This window comes from Oncorhynchus nerka, linkage group LG3, assembly GCF_034236695.1.
Source record: "Oncorhynchus nerka isolate Pitt River linkage group LG3, Oner_Uvic_2.0, whole genome shotgun sequence".
Classification (NCBI taxonomy): domain Eukaryota; kingdom Metazoa; phylum Chordata; class Actinopteri; order Salmoniformes; family Salmonidae; genus Oncorhynchus; species Oncorhynchus nerka.
The window spans coordinates 5,082,145-5,103,138 of NC_088398.1; the positions used below are offsets into that span (position 1 = coordinate 5,082,145).

Sequence of the window (20,994 nt, forward strand, 5' to 3'; positions counted from 1 at the left end):
CAACCCATATTAGAGGTGTTAGCCATGACAGGATTCCATAGGTACATCTAGCCTCAACCTGTATTAGAGGTGTTAGCCATGACAGGATTCCATAGGTACATCTAGCCTCAACCTATATTAGAGGTGTTAGCCATGACAGGATTCCATAGGTACATCTAGCCTCAACCTATATTAGAGGTGTTAGCCATGACAGGATTCCATAGGTACATCTAGCCTCAACCTATATTAGAGGTGTTAACCATGACAGGATTACATAGGTACATCTAGCCTCAACCTGTATTAGAGGTGTTAACCATGACAGGATTCCATAGGTACATCTAGCCTCAACCTGTATTAGAAGTGTTAACCATGACACGATTCCATAGGTACATCTAGCCTCAACCTATATTAGAGGTGTTAACCATGACAGGATTCCATAGGTACATCTAGCCTCAACCTGTATTAGAGGTGTTAACCATGACAGGATTCCATAGGTACAGCCTCAACCTATATTAGAGGTGTTAACATCAGGATTCCATAGGTACATCTAGCCTCAACCTGTATTGGAGGTGTTAGCCATGACAGGATTCCATAGGTACATCTAGCCTCAACCTATATTAGAGGTGTTAGCCATGACAGGATTCCATAGGTACATCTAGCCTCAACCTATATTAGAGGTGTTAGCCATGACAGGATTCGAAAGGTACATCTAGCCTCAACCTGTATTAGAGGTGTTAGCCATGGAAGGAATCCATAGGTACATCTAGCCTCATCCTGCATTAGAGGTGTTAACCATGACAGGATTCCATAGGTACATCTAGCCTCAACCTGTATTAGAGATGATAACCATGACAGGATTCCATAGGTACATCTAGCCTCAACCTATATTAGAGGTGTTAACCATGACAGGATTCCATAGGTACATCTTGCCTCAACGTTTATTAGAGGTGTTAACCATGACAGGATTCCATAGGTACATCTAGCCTCAACGTTTATTAGAGGTGTTAACCATGACAGGATTCCATAGGTACATCTAGCCTCAACCTATATTAGAGGTGTTAGCCATGACAGGATTCCATAGGTACATCTAGCCTCAACCTGTATTAGAGGTGTTAGCCATGACAGGATTCCATAGGTACATCTAGCCTCAACCTATATTAGAGGTGTTAGCCATGACAGGATTCCATAGGTACATCTAGCCTCAACCTATATTAGAGGTGTTAGCCATGACAGGATTCCATAGGTACATCTAGCCTCAACCTATGTTAGAGGTGTTAGCCATGACAGGATTCCATAGGTACATCTAGCCTCAACCTGTATTAGAGGTGATAACCATGACAGGATTCCATAGGTACATCTAGCCTCAACCTGTATTAGAGGTGTTAACCATGACAGGATTCCATAGGTACATCTAGCCTCAACCTATATTAGAGGTGTTAGCCATGACAGGATTCGTGTTCTAGCCTCAACCTGTATTAGAGATGATAACCATGGGATTCCATAGGTACATCTAGCCTCAACCTATATTAGAGGTGTTAACCATGACAGGATTCCATAGGTACATCTAGCCTCAACGTTTATTAGAGGTGTTAACCATGACAGGATTCCATAGGTACATCTAGCCTCAACCTATATTAGAGGTGTTAGCCATGACAGGATTCCATAGGTACATCTAGCCTCAACCTGTATTAGAGGTGTTAGCCATGACAGGATTCCATAGGTACATCTAGCCTCAACCTGTATTAGAGGTGTTAGCCATGGAAGGAATCCATAGGTACATCTAGCCTCAACCTGTATTAGAGGTGTTAACCATGACAGGATTCCATAGGTACATCTAGCCTCAACCTGTATTAGAGGTGTTAGCCGTGACAGGATTCCATAGGTACATCTAGCCTCAACCTGTATTAGAGGTGTTAGCCATGGAAGGAATCCATAGGTACATCTAGCCTCAACCTGTATTAGAGGTGTTAACCATGACAGTATTCCATAGGTACATCTAGCCTCAACCTATATTAGAGGTGTTAGCCATGACAGGATTCGATAGGTACATCTAGCCTCAACCTATATTAGAGGTGTTAGCCATGGCAGGATTCCATAGGTACATCTAGCCTCAACCTGTATTAGAGGTGTTAGCCGTGACAGGATTCCATAGGTACATCTAGCCTCAACCTGTATTAGAGGTGTTAGCCATGGAAGGAATCCATAGGTACATCTAGCCTCAACCTGTATTAGAGGTGTTAACCATGACAGTATTCCATAGGTACATCTAGCCTCAACCTATATTAGAGGTGTTAGCCATGACAGGAATCCTAGCCTCAACCTGTATTAGAGGTGTTACATCTAGGTACATCTCCTCATCCTCCATTAGAGGTGTTAACCATGACAGGATTCCATAGGTACATCTAGCCTCAACCTGTATTAGAGATGATAACCATGACAGGATTCCATAGGTACATCTAGCCTCAACCTGTATTAGAGGTGATAACCATGACAGGATTCCATAGGTACATCTAGCCTCAACCTATATTAGAGGTGTTAACCATGACAGGATTCGATAGGTACATCTAGCCTCAACCTATATTAGAGGTGTTAGCCATGACAGGATTCCATAGGTACATCTAGCCTCAACCTGTATTAGAGGTGTTAGCCATGACAGGATTCCATAGGTACATCTAGCCTCAACCTGTATTAGAGGTGTTAGCCATGACAGGATTCCATAGGTACATCTAGCCTCAACCTATATTAGAGGTGTTAGTCATGGCAGGATTCCATAGGTACATCTAGCCTCAACCTATATTAGAGGTGTTAGCCATGGCATGATTCCATAGGTACATCTAGCCTCAACCTATATTAGAGGTGTTAGCCATGGCAGGATTCCATAGGTACATCTAGCCTCAACCTGTATTAGAGGTGATAACCATGACAGGATTCCATAGGTACATCTAGCCTCAACCTATATTAGAGGTGTTAGCCATGACAGGATTCCATAGGTACATCTAGCCTCAACCTATATTAGAGGTGTTAGCCATGACAGGATTCAATAGTTACATCTAGCCTCAACCTATATTAGAGGTGTTAGCCATGGCAGGATTCCATAGGTACATCTAGCCTCAACCTATATTAGAGGTGTTAACCATGACAGGATTCCATAGGTACATCAAGCTTCCAGCTGCTCAGCAGACAAGAGCTAAGTAACAATGTAGTCTACATGTAGTGATGCAAACCTACATCTGTCCTACAGCCTCTCTGTTCTCCTCCCTGATTGGTTGGTTGGTAGGTTGGGCTCGTTTAAAGGGCAGACAACAGCGCGTTGAGCCGTGGCCTGTGTGTGATGTTAGAAGGAAAACACCTGAGCAGGACGTGAGAGAACATAAAAGACAACTAGCCTGACATGACACTTACTGCTTTGCCTCATTAGCATCTGGCTCCTGGAGCTAGCGTAGCTGCGCTGTGCCGTGTGTGTGTGTGTGTGTGTGTGTGTGTGTATGCGTAGCCCACTACATCGCTCCTGACATGTCATGCATATTTTATGAAGCTGTGTTTTGTTCAGAAACCCATAATACCAGCCCCTGTCACCTGTTGGAGATGTGCTGTTTTCTGTTTAATACTGCAGGGTTTTACCGCTGTCACTATCAGTGAGGAGGGAGACGCTCAGAATTCTCTTTGTTAAACACACACACCGTCTTCCATCCCACACATCTACATTCCGCCACACACACACACACACACACACACACACACACACACACACACACACACACACACTCGCACACACACACACACACACACACACACACACACACACACACACACACACACACACACACACACACACAGTGGTGGATCTCAGCCTCCTGCTGATTGTAACAGTCCACCAGAGTCCAGTTTCAGCGTGTTGTAACATGCTGACTTCTGCCATTTCCTTTGAAACCCTTTCAATTAGGAGCTCTGCACTAACCCTCAGTCTTAGAGCAAACCCAGGAGAAGACACACACATACACACACAGACACACACACATACACACACACACACACACACACACACACACACACACACACACACACACACACACACAGACAGACAGACAGACAGACAGACCCACATAAACACACACATATTCCTATATTCCTACATACTGTATACATACACACTTATAGTACGCACACACACACCACACACACACACACCACACACATGCATACACAACACTACACAAACACATACACATACACACACCACACATACACATATACACACACACACCCCTCACACACACATACACACCCGTATATTCCTAAAAACACATACACACACAATGCGGATAAGACAACTCTATATGCCTATTCTGCACATCCACGCTGTTGACTCTCACTGAATATTTAATGTTCTCTTTACAATAACTGCACCATTACCTAGCACCCGGGAGGGGAGCACCCAGCTCTGGCTTAGAACACAGAAACACTGCAGAACACTGCTAAACATTACCCAGCACTAACACTGCTCTCCTGTCCTCTGTAGGAGCAACACTGCTAAACATTACCCAGCACTAACACTGCTCTCCTGTCCTCTGTAGGAGCAACACTGATAAACATTACCCAGCACTAACACTGCTCTCCTGTCTTCTGTAGGAGCAACACTGCTAAACATTACCCAGCTCTAACACTGCTCTCCTGTCCTCTGTAGGAGCAACACTGCTAAACATTACCCAGCTCTAACACTGCTCTCCTGTCCTCTGTAGGAGCAACACTGCTAAACATTACCCAGCACTAACACTGCTCTCCTGTCCTCTGTAGGAGCAACACTGCTAAACATTACCCAGCACTAACACTGCACTCCTGTCCTCTGTAGGAGCAACACTGCTATACATTACCCAGCACTAACACTGCTCTCCTGTCCTCTGTAGGAGCAACACTGCTAAACATTATCCAGCACTAACACTGCACTCCTGTCCTCTGTAGGAGCAACACTGCTATACATTACCCAGCACTAACACTGCTCTCCTGTCCTCTGTAGGAGCAACACTGCTAAACATTACCCAGCACTAACACTGCTCTCCTGTCCTCTGTGGGAGCAACACTGCTAAACAATACCCAGCACTAACACTGCTCTCCTGTCCTCTGTAGGAGCAACACTGCTAAACATTACCCAGCTCTAACACTGCTCTCCTGTCCGCTGTAGGAGCAACACTGCTAAACATTACCCAGCTCTAACACTGCCCTCCTGTCCTCTGTGGGAGCAACACTGCTAAACATTACCCAGCACAACACTGCTCTCCTGTCCTCTGTAGGAGCAACACTGCTAAACATTACCCAGCACTAACACTGCTCTCCTGTCCTCTGTGGGAGCAACACTGCTAAACATTACCCAGCACTAACACTGCTAGGCTAGCACAGCACTAACACTGCTCTCCTGTCCTCTGTAGGAGCAACACTGCTAAACATTACCCAGCACTAACACTGCTCTTCTGTCCTCTGTAGGAGCAACACTGCTAGGCTAGCACAGCACTAATACTGCTCTCCTGTCCTCTGTGGGAGCAACAGTGCTAAACATTACCCAGCACTAACACTGCTCTCCTGTCTTCTGTAGGAGCAACACTGCTAAACATTACCCAGCACTAACACTGCTCTCCTGTCTTCTGTAGGAGCAACACTGCTAAACATTACCCAGCACTAACACTGCTCTCCTGTCCTCTGTAGGAGCAACACTGCTAAACATTACCCAGCACTAACACTGCTCTCCTGTCCTCTGTAGGAGCAACACTGCTAAACATTACCCAGCACTAACAATGCTCTCCTGTCCTCTGTAGGAGCAACACTGCTAAACATTACCCAGCTCTAACACTGCTCTCCTGTCCTCTGTGGGAGCAACACTGCTAAACATTACCCAGCACTAACACTGCTCTCCTGTCCTTTGTAGTAGCAACACTGCTAAACATTATCCAGCACTAACACTGCTCTCTTGTCCTCTGTGGGAGCAACACTGCTAAACATTACCCAGCTCTAACACTGCTCTCCTGTCCTCTGTAGGAGCAACACTGCTAAACATTACCCAGCACTAACACTGCTCTCCTGTCCTCTGTAGGAGCAACACTGCTAAACATTACCCAGCACTAACACTGCTCTCCTGTCTTCTGTAGGAGCAACACTGCTAAACATTACCCAGCACTAACACTGCTCTCCTGTCCTCTGTAGTAGTAACACTGCTAAACATTACCCAGCTCTAACACTGCTCTCCTGTCCTCTGTAGGAGCAACACTGCTAAACATTACTCAGCTCTAACACTGCTAGGCTAGCACAGCACAAACACTGCTCTCCTGTCCTCTGTAGGAGCAACACTGCTAAACATTACCCAGCACTAACACTGCTCTTCTGTTCTCTGTAGGAGCAACACTGCTAGGCTAGCACAGCACTAACACTGCTCTCCTGTCCTCTGTGGGAGCAACAGTGGTAAACATTACCCAGCACTAACACTGCTCTCCTGTCTTCTGTAGGAGCAACACTGCTAAACATTACCCAGCACTAACACTGCTCTCCTGTCCTCTGTAGGAGCAACACTGCTAAACATTACCCAGCACTAACACTACTCTCCTGTCCTCTGTAGGAGCAACACTGCTAAACATTACCCAGCACTAACAATGCTCTCCTGTCCTCTGTAGGAGCAACACTGCTAAACATTACCCAGCACTAACACTGCTCTCCTGTCCTCTGTAGTAGCAACACTGCTAAACATTACCCAGCACTAACACTGCTCTCCTGTTCTCTGTAACACTGCTAAACATTACCCAGCTCTAACACTGCTCTCCTGTCCTCTGTAGGAGCAACACTGCTAAACATTACCCAGCACTAACACTGCTCTCCTGTCCTCTGTAGGAGCAACACTGCTAAACATTACCCAGCACTAACACTGCTCTCCTGTCCTCTGTAGGAGCAACACTGCTAAACATTACCCAGCACTAACACTGCTCTCCTGTCCTCTGTAGGAGCAACACTGCTAAACATTACCCAGCACTAACACTGCTCTCCTGTCCTCTGTAGGAGCAACACTGCTAAACATTACCCAGCACTAACACTGCTCTCCTGTCCTCTGTAGGAGCAACACTGCTAAACATTACCCAGCACTAACACTGCTCTCCTGTCCTCTGTAGAGCAACACTGCTAAACATTACCCAGCACTAACACTGCTCTCCTGTCCTCTGTAGGAGCAACACTGCTAAACATTACCCAGCACTAACACTGCTCTCCTGTCCTCTGTAGGAGCAACACTGCTAAACATTACCCAGCACTAACACTGCTCTCCTGTCCTCTGTAGGAGCAACACTGCTAAACATTACCCAGCACTAACACTGCTCTCCTGTCCTCTGTAGGAGCAACACTGCTAAACATTACCCAGCACTAACACTGCTCTCCTGTCCTCTGTAGGAGCAACACTGCTAAACATTACCCAGCACTAACACTGCTCTCCTGTCCTCTGTAGGAGCAACACTGCTAAACATTACCCAGCACTAACACTGCTCTCCTGTCCTCTGTAGAGCAACACTGCTAAACATTACCCAGCACTAACACTGCTCTCCTGTCCTCTGTAGGAGCAACACTGCTAAACATTACCCAGCACTAACACTGCTCTCCTGTCCTCTGTAGGAGCAACACTGCTAGGCTAGCACAGCTCTAACACTGCTCTCCTGTCCTCTGTAGGAGCAACACTGCTAAACATTACCCAGCTCTAACACTGCTCTCCTGTCCTCTGTAGGAGCAACACTGCTAAACATTACCCAGCACTAACACTGCTCTCCTGTCCTCTGTAGGAGCAACACTGCTAAACATTACCCAGCACTAACACTGCTCTCCTGTCCTCTGTAGGAGCAACACTGCTAAACATTACCCAGCACATAACACTGCTCTCCTGTCCTCTGTAGGAGCAACACTGCTAAACATTACCCAGCACTAACACTGCTCTCCTGTCCTCTGTAGCTAAACATTACCCAGCACTAACACTGTCTAAACATTACCCAGCACTAACACTGCTCTCCTGTCCTCTGTAGGAGCAACACTGCTAAACATTACCCAGCACTAACACTGCTCTCCTGTCCTCTGTAGGAGCAACACTGCTAAACATTACCCAGCACTAACACTGCTCTCCTGTCCTCTGTAGGAGCAACACTGCTAAACATTACCCAGCACTAACACTGCTCTCCTGTCCTCTGTAGGAGCAACACTGCTAAACATTACCCAGCACTAACACTGCTCTCCTGTCCTCTGTAGGAACACTGCTAAACATTACCCAGCACTAACACTGCTCTCCTGTCCTCTGTGTAGAACACTGCTAAAACATTACCCAGCACTAACACTGCTCTCCTGTCCTCTGTAGGAGCAACACTGCTAAACATTACCCAGCACTAACACTGCTCTCCTGTCCTCTGTAGGAAGCAACACTGCTAAACATTACCCAGCACTAACACTGCTCTCCTGTCCTCTGTAGGAGCAACACTGCTAAACATTACCCAGCACTAACACTGCTCTCCTGTCCTCTGTAGGAGCAACACTGCTAAACATTACCCAGCACTAACACTGCTCTCCTGTCCTCTGTAGGAGCAACACTGCTAAACATTACCTGCAGCACTAACACTGCTCTCCTGTCCTCTGTAGGAGCAACACTGCTAAACATTACCCAGCACTAACACTGCTCTCCTGTCCTCTGTAGGAGAGCACTACACTGTCTAAACATTACCCAGCACTAACACTGCTCTCCTGTCCTCTGTAGGAGCAACACTGCTAAACATTACCCAGCACTAACACTGCTCTCCTGTCCTCTGTGGAGAGCAACACTGCTAAACATTACCAGCACTAACACTGCTCTCCTGTCCTCTGTAGTAGCAACACTGCTAAACATTACCCAGCACTAACACTGCTCTCCTGTTCTCTGTAGAAGCAACACTGCTAAACATTACCCAGCACTAACACTGCTCTCCTGTCCTCTGTAGGAGCAACACTGCTAAACATTACCCAGCTCTAACACTGCTCTCCTGTCCTCTGTAGGAGCAACACTGCTAAACATTACCCAGCACTAACACTGCTCTCCTGTCCTCTGTAGGAGCAACACTGCTACACTGCTCTCCTGTCCTCTGTAAACATTACCCAGCACTAACACTGCTCTCCTGTCCTCTGTAGGAGCAACACTGCTAAACATTACCCAGCACTAACACTGCTCTCCTGTCCTCTGTAGGAGCAACACTGCTAAACATTACCCAGCACTAACACTGCTCTCCTGTCCTCTGTAGGAGCAACACTGCTAAACATTACCCAGCACTAACACTGCTCTCCTGTCCTCTGTAGGAGCAACACTGCTAAACATTACCCAGCACTAACACTGCTCTCCTGTCCTCTGTCAACACTGCTAAACATTACCCAGCACTAACACTGCTCTCCTGTCCTCTGTAGGAGCAACACTGCTAAACATTACCCAGCACTAACACTGCTCTCCTGTCCTCTGTAGGAGCAACACTGCTAGGCTAGCACAGCTCTAACACTGCTCTCCTGTCCTCTGTAGGAGCAACACTGCTAAACATTACCCAGCACTAACACTGCTCTCCTGTCCTCTGTAGGAGCAACACTGCTAAACATTACCCAGCACTAACACTGCTCTCCTGTCCTCTGTAGGAGCAACACTGCTAAACATTACCCAGCTCTAACACTGCTCTCCTGTCCTCTGTAGGAGCAACACTGCTAAACATTACCCAGCACTAACACTGCTCTCCTGTCCTCTGTAGGAGCAACACTGCTAGGCTAGCACAGCACTAACACTGCTCTCCTGTCCTCTGTGGGAGCAACACTGCTAGGCTAGCACAGCACTAACACTGCTCTCCTGTCCTCTGTAGGAGCAACACTGCTAAACATTACCCAGCACTAACACTGCTCTCCTGTCCTCTGTAGGAGCAACACTGCTAGGCTAGCACAGCACTAACACTGCTCTCCTGTCCTCTGTAGGAGCAACACTGCTAGGCTAGCACAGCACTAACACTGCTCTCCTGTCCTCTGTAGGAGCAACACTGCTAGGCTAGCACAGCACTAACACTGCTCTCCTGTCCTCTGTGGGAGCAACACTGCTAGGCTAGCACAGCAGCATTCACTATGGTACTGAACATGGTTTACATTATCAACAAACAATAAAGCGCTGACACAGCTTGTTTCTACTAAAGAAACACTGCATAAGGGGTTTTCAACGTTGCTGATTATCGTTCATATTTTATTTTAGACATTTTTTCTTTATGTACACCTTCACGGAACAGTTTTTCTTGGGAGCGTATAGGTTTTGTGAACATTTCATTGTTTTCTCCTATTGAACTCAACCTTAATCTTTATATATCTGTCCTGCAGCTGATCTAGTGGCTGGTTTATGTAGTTAAAGTTATTCAGTCAGAACATCAGCTTGGTACACTATATTCAATCCCAGGCTACAGTACTCCTTTTCCAGATCACTGCACTCAATAGTGGCAAGACAAAGACTTTAGATCTGTTGAAAGACCTCAGTCTGAAGGGGAACACTGTTGTTCAGTTCTAGTGTGAGGTTTTCTTTATGTGTCTCTCGTTGCTTAAATTGGAATAGTTCTTTATGGCAGTGTGTGGATTACCGCTATCTCAATACCCCTGGTTTGGTTGGTGGTTGGTGTGTGTGTGTGTGTGTGTGTGTGTGTGTGTGTGTGTGTGTGTGTGTGTGTGTGTGTGTGTGTGTGTGTGTGTGTGTGTGTGTGTGTGTGTGTGTGTGTGTGTGTGTGTGTGTGTGTGTGTGCGCGCGCGTGCGTGCGTGCGTGCGTGCGTGCGCGTTTGAGAGAATCCTGGGTCTGAATATTCTCTTCCTGTCTGTTGACTGTCCGTTGACTGTCTGCTTCGTCTGAGGGGGATGTGGTTGAAACGCTGTCAGACCTGTTGTTTCTTTACTCACTGGTTCACATATAGTACAGTAGAATATAATAAACTGGATGCACTATCAGTGGCGATTTTAGCATGTAAATCTTGGTGGGGGGGGGAATGTAATGTGGGATGTATGCCAGCAAAGCCACTACACAACACAACACTGAACAATACATGAATTGCACTATAACGGTGACAAATGATACCCACAAACTGTTAGGGCCTACATAAAGCTGTCCCAACAGCAGAGACCCAACATCTTACCTCTGCTACACCTGGCTATCAGCGGAGCCTTGTCTGGCAGCGAAACAGTTTATTCAGCCTCATTTACTGCCTTTAAAAAACATAGCAGATATGGCTGACTTGCTTAAACAAAGGTGGTTTCTACTGACAATTGAGATGTACTGTACAAACTATGGCATAAGCGGATAACAAGCAGATAAGAGGCAATGCGTCATTTCAATTATGACATTAATGAGCGAGCTAGGACGTACGTAGTCATAACTATTTGTTCAGCACTTTTGAAATGAACAGCATCAGAATTCAGAACATGGGCCGTTCTTACAGCGTTCTCCCTGTACACCAAGTCAGAACCGTAGGATAGCTCTTACAATATTCAATGATTATATTTCTCAAAAACAGATTATAGGCTAGATATGCACCACCAAGTCAAAACAGTAGATGAAATTAATAGGTAAAAATAGACCAAATTATTATGGTGAGGCAAATGGACTAGTAACAACTTACTACACAACATACACTTAGTATTACTTTCTTAGCTACAGTATACATATCTCCCTGATGTATTACATCATTTATGCAGCAGCATACAATACATTTTTGGATTCACCTTGTTGTGCTGTGTTCACTTGAACAGGAAGGTGGCCCGGCAGCCCAACGTGGGCAAATTTTGTCGTCAACATATGTCACCAAAGTCTGTCATTCTCTGGATGCTTTCAAAACAACTGGGAACTGGAAGAAAGGATTTTCCAGTAGATTGTCGACGTGATTCATGATGATAACTGCTACCTAAGATTTTGAAAGTATGATTTTGACATGATCAGTCCAATCAAAGCTAAGGTAGATATAATGTGATTTGAAGTCATTTTATCTGTGGCCAATGACCCTGAGTCTTCTTTGATGGGCACTTCTAATGTAACTCTATGGCAGCACCCAGGGGGCTAGAATTTTCTAGCTCTAGACAATGGCCGGTGACTTAGTGTTCCTATGAGTGACAGAACACTGAGCCAATCACGGCACAACGCTCGTATTTTCTGCTGGCTTGCCCCACCACCACCACCACCACCACCACCACCACAGAAAGCACTAAGCTAGGCTGAAACACCTGCATTTTGAAGCTGACTTACTGAAGATAACAAAAAAGAGACCATGTTCGTATGCGGCTTTATTAACTCAATAATATATATATATTTTTACATTGTTTGCAAACTGATATGTGACATGAATTAATGCCAAAATAACATGCAAACAGGAAAGCTGTGACTGATGTGACAGGGGTTGGTTGATGGGAGTGTGTTTGTGTGTATCCTGTCTAACCCACTCCCTTCTCTTTCCCCAGGTAGGGATGTGGGAGAACGGTAAGTTGGATTTGGTTTATCCAGCGTGGTCGCGTTACGGTCCATTCCTCCAACCGCCTGATGGCGCCCAGCACCTGCGCGTGGTCACTCTCGAGGAACGTCCGTTTGTCATCGTGGAGCTGGCTGACGCCGCCTCCAACACCTGCATCAGAGACTCTGTACCCTGCCGACGACCCCTCAACACCAGGTCAGAAGGCAGGGGTGACGGGTCAAATTAGACAATTATGTTCCTGTTTAATACACAATAAAATACATTCCTTACCCCGGGACACTTCCTCAGGGGACTGTCCAGGGTCTTGGAGGACACAGTAAAATATGGATCATCCCCTAGTGACACACATACAGTACAGTGTCATCAAGACCCCTCTGGAGCCAAACACATAAGCAAAATGGAACTGTCGTTTTTCACAGATCGACCTTCATAATATCATGTGTCTCCAGTGTAATGACCACGTGGTGTCAATGTATGACATCACTTTCATGGTGTATTGAACACAAACAAATCCCATATTAACCCTCCACTCTCCACATCCTTCTAGATCGTGTAGTGGTGAGGGTGAGCCCAGATGGTATATAGGGTTATATGTGATTCAGTTGAAGATATATGGAGGTTGAATTGGACACAAACACAATAGAGCTGCAGTAGAGGTCCACGCGTCACGGTTCACCAGCTCTAGGAAGGATGAGAACAATTATCATGTGGCAGCACAATTTGACTCTCACTTAAAGGCATAATCCATAACTGTGATTTCCTGAATGGAGTGTGACCCTGACTGAGGAAGAGATACATTCTTGGTCTTAAATATAACAACATCCTTTAAATGTTATATATTCTCTCTCTCTCTAACTCTCTCACTCACTCACTCACTCACTCACTCACTCACTCACTCACTCACTCACTCACTCACTCACTCACTCACTCACTCACTCACTCCCCCCCTCTCTCTCTCTCTCTCTCTCTCTCTCTCTCTCTCTCTGTCTCTCCTGCACCTCGTCTCCCTCTTCCTTCTTCCAGTATTCCTGTCCAGGATCCCCCAAAGAAACAGTGCTGCAAGGGCTTCTGCATCGACATCCTCAAACGATTGGCCAAAATCGTGGGTTTCACCTATGACCTCTACCTGGTGACCAATGGAAAGCACGGGAAGAAGATTGATGGAGTGTGGAACGGCATGATTGGAGAGGTCAGTAAAACGTGAATGATTGATTAGACATTGATTAGACATTGGTAGGCTACAGTACGTAGTTCTTCTTGACCATAATAGTTGTTGGGAAAAGGTCAAAGCTACTTTCCACAGCAGCTGTCGCCAGAGAGGAGAGGAGCACTGAGACAGCTGTCGCCAGAGAGGAGAGGAGCACTGAGACAGCTGTCGCCAGAGAGGAGAGGAGCACTGAGACAGCTGTCGCCAGAGAGGAGAGGAGCGCTGAGACAGCTGTCGCCAGAGAGGAGAGGAGCACTGAGACAGCTGTCGCCAGAGAGGAGAGGAGCACTGAGACAGCTGTCGCCAGAGAGGAGAGGAGCACTGAGACAGCTGTCGCCAGAGAGGAGAGGAGCACTGAGACAGCTGTCGCCAGAGAGGAGAGGAGCACTGAGACAGCTGTCGCCAGAGAGGAGAGGAGCACTGAGACAGCTGTCGCCAGAGAGGAGAGGAGCGCTGAGACAGCTGTCGCCAGAGAGGAGAGGAGCGCTGAGACAGCTGTCGCCATAGAGGAGAGGAGCACTGAGACAGCTGTCGCCAGAGAGGAGAGGAGCACTGAGACAGCTGTCGCCAGAGAGGAGAGGAGCACTGAGACAGCTGTCGCCAGAGAGGAGAGGAGCACTGAGACAGCAGTCGCCAGAGAGGAGAGGAGCACTGAGACCTGGCACACTGCATGCTGCCTGCCGCCATTACAAATAACAATTGATTGATTGGATGGCTGATGATTGATGGATTAGAGTGAGGTCACATGACTGTGGCCCTCTGGTTCAGAGGTCATGATATATTGAAGTTAAGGACCTCGTAAGGTGTTTTTTCTTCCTGGTTGGAAGGTCAGGCTTGCTGTTTCTGTGTGTTTCACTGTTGTACGACTATACCTCTGCATGAGAATGTACGTGTGTGTAGCACTGCGCATGTGTTTGTGTTGTTCCTCAGTGTGTGTGTAGGTTGCTGTAGCTTAACTTAGTGTGTGTGCATGTGTGTGTGTGTCTGTTGCTGTGTGTGTGTGTGTGTTTGTTGCTGTGTGTGTGTGTGTGTGTGTGTGTGTGTGTGTGTGTGTGTGTGTGTTCAAGCGTTCCCTGGCCTATGCTGCTGCCTCCGGGGCAACCAGTTAAACGCTGGGTGTCACATCAGTCGCAGACAGAGTTATGGGCTCTTAACCACAGCAGTCACAGACATACATTGTTTATTAGACACACACACACACACACACACACACACACACACACACACACACACACACACACACACACACACACACATACCAGCACACACACATGCACATACACACACACATACACACACACACACTGTGAGCGAGTGGGACAGGGGGGTGATTTTTTGGTGGAAGTGTCCCGCTGCACCTCCTCAGGTCCCACGGGGAACGCTGGTACAGCCTGGTTGTCATGGCAGCAGAAACAATCTCACTCCCTACTTCTTCTTTATCTGCCATCTTTATGTCTTGAACCAGGACCAATGGTGTCTATCCACCTATATTCACATGCAAATGGTGAAGGGCGTTTTATTTTCTCAGGCTAGTTTCTGTCTTTTGATGAGATGTTTCAAAGCCTGCCGTTCTTCGATCAGGTAGCTAATCCAGAGACTTGAAGAGGGGAGTGTGTGTTGCATTGCTGCTCGCTGATAAACTCTGAAATGAAAAGGTGCTGTGTCTAACGCAGATTAACATTTCACTTATTCAATCAGCCGACACAGCAGTTTTTGATTTAGATGGGGGAGGGGGGGGGTTACTCACTTTGTGTGATGAAGAGATGCGTAGCAGGAGACATGTGGCTGGTGTTTACACTGTGTTGTAGCCCATTCAGCAGACTACATAAGGTGCTAACCCATATCTAGGGTCAGACAGGTTAAAGGTCAGGGATCATCAACTATATTCAGCCTCGGGTTGATTTGTTCTTGAGCGGATGGTCGGGGGGCAGTAACAGAATTACAAATCATTTGTTGACTTGGGGGACCAAATAAAACCACACGGGGGCCAAATTCGGGCTGCAGGCCGCGAGTTGGGGAACCCTGTTATAGGTGTACGGACAAGGCGAAAGGGGATAGGCATTGTTTTTATACCTGTGTTATAATAGTGTGTTTTGAGGCCAGTATGCCCCTCTATCTCTCTGAATGTAGTTTATCCCATAATAATGTGTTATAAGGCCAGTGTACCCCTCTATCTCTCTGAATGTAGTTTATCCTATAATAATGTGTTATAAGGCCAGTGTACCCCTCTATATCTCTGACTGTAGTTTATCCTATAATAATGTGTTATAAGGCCAGTGTACCCCTCTATCTCTCTGAATGTAGTTTATCCTATAATAATGTGTTATGAGCCAGTGTACCCCTCTATCTCTCTGACTGTAGTTTATCCTATAATAATATGTTACAAGGCCAGTGTACCCCTCTATCTCTCTGAATGTAGTTTATCCTATAATAATGTGTTATAAGACCAGTGTACCCCTCTATCTCTCTAAATGTAGTTTATCCGAATGTAGTTTATCCTATAATAATGTGTTATAAGACCAGTGTACTCCTCTATCTCTCTGAATGTAGTTTATCCTATAATAATGTAGTATAGGCCAGTGTACCCCTCTATCTCTCTGAATGTAGTTTATCCTATAATAATTTTATAAGTTATAAATGTAGTTTATCTGAATGTAGTTTATCCTATAATGTGTTATAAGGCCAGTGTACCCCTCTATCTCTCTGAATGTAGTTTATCTATAATAATGTGTTATAAGACCAGTGTAGTTTATCCGAATTTTTATCCTATAATAATGTGTTATAAGGCCAGTGTACCCCTCTATCTTTATCCTATAATAATGTGTTATAAGGCCAGTGTACCCCTCTATCTCTCTGAATGTAGTTTATCTGAATGTAGTTTATCCTATAATAATGTGTTATAAGACCAGTGTACCCCTCTATCTCTCTGAATGTAGTTGATCCTATAATAATGTGTTATGAGACCAGTGTACCCCTCTATCTCTCTGAATGTAGTTTATCCTATAATAATGTGTTATAAGATCAGTGTACCCCTCTATCTCTCTGAATGTAGTTTATCCTATAATAATGTGTTATAAGACCAGTGTACCCCTCTATCTCTCTGACTGTAGTTTATCCTATAATAATGTGTTATGAGGCCAGTGTACCCCTCTATCTCTCTGAATGTAGTTTATCTGAATGTAGTTTATCCTATAATAATGTGTTATGAGGCCAGTGTACCCCTCTATCTCTCTAAATGTAGTTTATCTGAATGTAGTTTATCCTATAATAATGTGTTATAAGGCCAGTGTACCCCTCTATCTCTCTGAATGTAGTTTATCCTATAATAATGTGTTATGAGACCAGTGTACCCCTCCATCTCTCTGAATGTAGTTTATCCTATAATAATGTGTTATAAGGCCAGTGTACCCCTCTATCTCTCTGAATGTAGTGTATCCTATGATAATGTGTTATAAGACCAGTGTACCCCTCTATCTCTCTGAATGTAGTTTATCCTATACTAATGTGTTATAAGGCCAGTGTACCCCTCTATCTCTCTGAATGTAGTTTATCCTATAATAATGTGTTATAAGGCCAGTGTACCCCTCTATCTCTCTGACTGTAGTTTATCCTATAATGTGTTATAAGACCAGTGTACCCCTCTATCTCTCTGAATGTAGTTTATCTGAATGTAGTTTATCCTATAATAATGTGTTATGAGGCCAGTGTACCCCTCTATCTCTCTGAATGTAGTTTATCCTATAATAATGTGTTATGAGACCAGTGTACCCCTCTATCTCTCTGAATGTAGTTGATCCTATAATAATGTGTTATAAGACCAGTGTACCCCTCTATCTCTCTGACTGCAGTTGATCCTATAATAATGTGTTATAAGACCAGTGTACCCCTCTACCTCTCTGAATGTAGTTTATCCTATAATAATGTGTTATAAGGCCAGTGTACCCCTCTATCTCTCTGACTGTAGTTGATCCTATAATAAGGTGCTAAGACCAGTGTACCCCTCTACCTCTCTGACTGTAGTTTATCCTATAATAATGTGTAATGAGGCCAGTGTACCCCTCTATCTCTCTGAATGTAGTTTATCATATAATAATGTGTTATAAGGCCAGTGTACCCCTCTATCTCTCTGAATGTAGTTGATCCTATAATAAGGTGCTAAGACCAGTGTACCCCTCTACCTCTCTGAATGTAGTTTATACGAATGTAGTTTATCCTATAATAATGTGTTATGAGGCCAGTGTACCCCTCTATCGCTCTGACTGTAGTTTATCTGAATGTAGTTTATCCTATAATAATGTGTTATGAGGCCAGTGTACCCCTCTATCTCTCTGAATGTAGTTTATCTGAATGTAGTTTATCCTATAATAATGTGTTATGAGGCCAGTGTACCCCTCTATCTCTCTGAATGTAGTTTATCCTATAATAATGTGTTATAAGACCAGTGTACCCTCTATCTCTCTGACTGTAGTTTATCCTATAATAATGTGTTATAAGGCCAGTGTACCCCTCTATCTCTCTGAATGTAGTTTATCCTATAATAATGTGTTATAAGGCCAGTGTACCCCTCTATCTCTCTGACTGTAGTTTATCCTATAATAATGTGTTATAAGGCCAGTGTACCCCTCTATCTCTCTGAATGTAGTTTATCTGAATGTAGTTTATCCTATAATAATGTGTTATAAGGCCAGTGTACCCCTCTATCTCTCTGAATGTAGTTTATCTGAATGTAGTTCCTATAATAATGTGCTATGAGACCAGTGTACCCCTCTACCTCTCTGAATGTAGTTTATACGAATGTAGTTTATCCTATAATAATGTGTTATGTTTCTATCCTATAATCTGAATGTAGTTTATCCTATAATAATGTTATGAGGCCAGTGTACCCCTCTAATCTCTCTGAATGTAGTTTATCCTATAATAATGTGTTATGAGGCCAGTGTACCCCTCTATCTCTCTGAATGTAGTTTATCCTATAATAATGTGTTATAAGACCAGTGTACCCCTCTATCTCTCTGAATGTAGTTTATCCTATAATAATGTGTTATAAGGCCAGTGTACCCCTCTATCTCTCTGAATGTAGTTTATCCTATAATAATGTAGTATAGGCCAGTGTACCCCTCTATCTCTCTGAATGTAGTTTATCCTATAATAATGTGTTATAAGGCCAGTGTACCCTCTATCTCTCTGACTGTAGTTTATCCTATAATAATGTGTTATAAGGCCAGTGTACCCCTCTATCTCTCTGAATGTAGTTTATCCTATAATAATGTAGTATAGGCCAGTGTACCCCTCTATCTCTCTGAATGTAGTTTATCCTATAATAATGTGTTATAAGGCCAGTGTACCCTCTATCTCTCTGACTGTAGTTTATCCTATAATAATGTGTTATGAGGCCAGTGTACCCCTCTATCTCTCTAAATGTAGTTTATCTGAATGTAGTTTATCCTATAATAATGTGTTATAAGGCCAGTGTACCCCTCTATCTCTCTGAATGTAGTTTATCCTATAATAATGTTTATAAGACCAGTGTACCCCTCTATCTCTCTGAATGTAGTTTATCCCTATAATAATGTGTTATGAGGCCAGTGTACCCCTCTATCTCTGACTGTAGTTTATCTGAATGTAGTTTATCCTATAATAATGTGTTATGAGGCCAGTGTACCCCTCTATCTCTCTGAATGTAGTTTATCTGAATGTAGTTTATCCTATAATAATGTGTTATGAGGCCAGTGTACCCCTCTATCTCTCTGAATGTAGTTTATCCTATAATAATGTGTTATAAGACCAGTGTACCCCTCTATCTCTCTGAATGTAGTTTATCCTATAATAATGTGTTATAAGGCCAGTGTACCCCTCTATCTCTCTGAATGTAGTTTATCCTATAATAACGTGTTATAAGGCCAGTGTACCCCTCGATCTCTCTGACTGTAGTTTATCCTATAATAATGTGTTATAAGGCCAGTGTACCCCTCTATCTCTCTGAATGTAGTTTATCTGAATGTAGTTTATCCTATAATAATGTGTTATAAGGCCAGTGTACCCCTCTATCTCTCTGACTGTAGTTGATCCTATAATAAGGTGCTAAGACCAGTGTACCCCTCTACCTCTCTGAATGTAGTTTATACGAATGTAGTTTATCCTATAATAATGTGTTATGAGGCCAGTGTACCCCTCTATCGCTCTGACTGTAGTTTATCTGAATGTAGTTTATCCTATAATAATGTGTTATGAGGCCAGTGTACCCCTCTATCTCTCTGAATGTAGTTTATCTGAATGTAGTTTATCCTATAATAATGTGTTATGAGGCCAGTGTACCCCTCTATCTCTCTGAATGTAGTTTATCCTATAATAATGTGTTATAAGACCAGTGTACCCCTCTATCTCTCTGAATGTAGTTTATCCTATAATAATGTGTTATAAGGCCAGTGTACCCCTCTATCTCTCTGAATGTAGTTTATCCTATAATAATGTAGTATCTGAATGTAGTTTATCCTATAATAATGTGTTATAAGGCCAGTGTACCCTCTATCTCTCTGACTGTAGTTTATCCTATAATAATGTGTTATAAGGCCAGTGTACCCCTCTATCTCTCTGAATGTAGTTTATCCTATAATAATGTAGTATAGGCCAGTGTACCCCTCTATCTCTCTGATGTAGTTTATCCTATAATAATGTGTTATAAGGCCAGTGTACCCTCTATCTCTCTGAATGTAGTTTATCCTATAATAATGTGTTATGAGGCCAGTGTACCCCTCTATCTCTCTGAATGTAGTTTATCCTATAATAATGTGTTATAAGGCCAGTGTACCCCTCTATCTCTCTAAATGTAGTTTATCTGAATGTAGTTTATCCTATAATAATGTGTTATAAGGCCAGTGTACCCCTCTATCTCTCTGAATGTAGTTTATCCTATAATAATGTGTTATGAGACCAGTGTACCCCTCTATCTCTCTGAATGTAGTTTATCCTATAATAATGTGTTATAAGGCCAGTGTACCCCTCTATCTCTCTGAATGTAGTTTATCCTATAATAATGTGTTATAAGACCAGTGTACCCCTCTATCTCTCTGAATGTAGTTTATCCTATACTAATGTGTTATAAGGCCAGTGTACCCCTCTATCTCTCTGAATGTAGTTTATCCTATAATAATGTGTTATAAGGCCAGTGTACCCCTCTATCTCTCTGACTGTAGTTTATCCTATAATAATGTGTTATAAGACCAGTGTACCCCTCTATCTCTCTGAATGTAGTTTATCTGAATGTAGTTTATCCTATAATAATGTGTTATGAGGCCAGTGTACCCCTCTATCTC

The 20,994-nt window shown here is 44.0% G+C and overlaps 1 protein-coding gene across 1 annotated transcript in view; it reads left to right on the top strand.

Annotated features, from left to right (window-relative positions):
* LOC115117877 (glutamate receptor ionotropic, NMDA 2D-like) overlaps positions 1-20,994 on the top strand; it is a 228,546-nt gene that overhangs the window by 81,384 nt on the left and 126,168 nt on the right. Inside the window, exons 6-7 of the mRNA XM_065006515.1 lie at positions 12,464-12,669; positions 13,498-13,663. Of these exons, the coding sequence (XP_064862587.1) occupies positions 12,464-12,669; positions 13,498-13,663 (372 nt within the window). The remainder of the gene's footprint in view (positions 1-12,463; positions 12,670-13,497; positions 13,664-20,994) is intronic.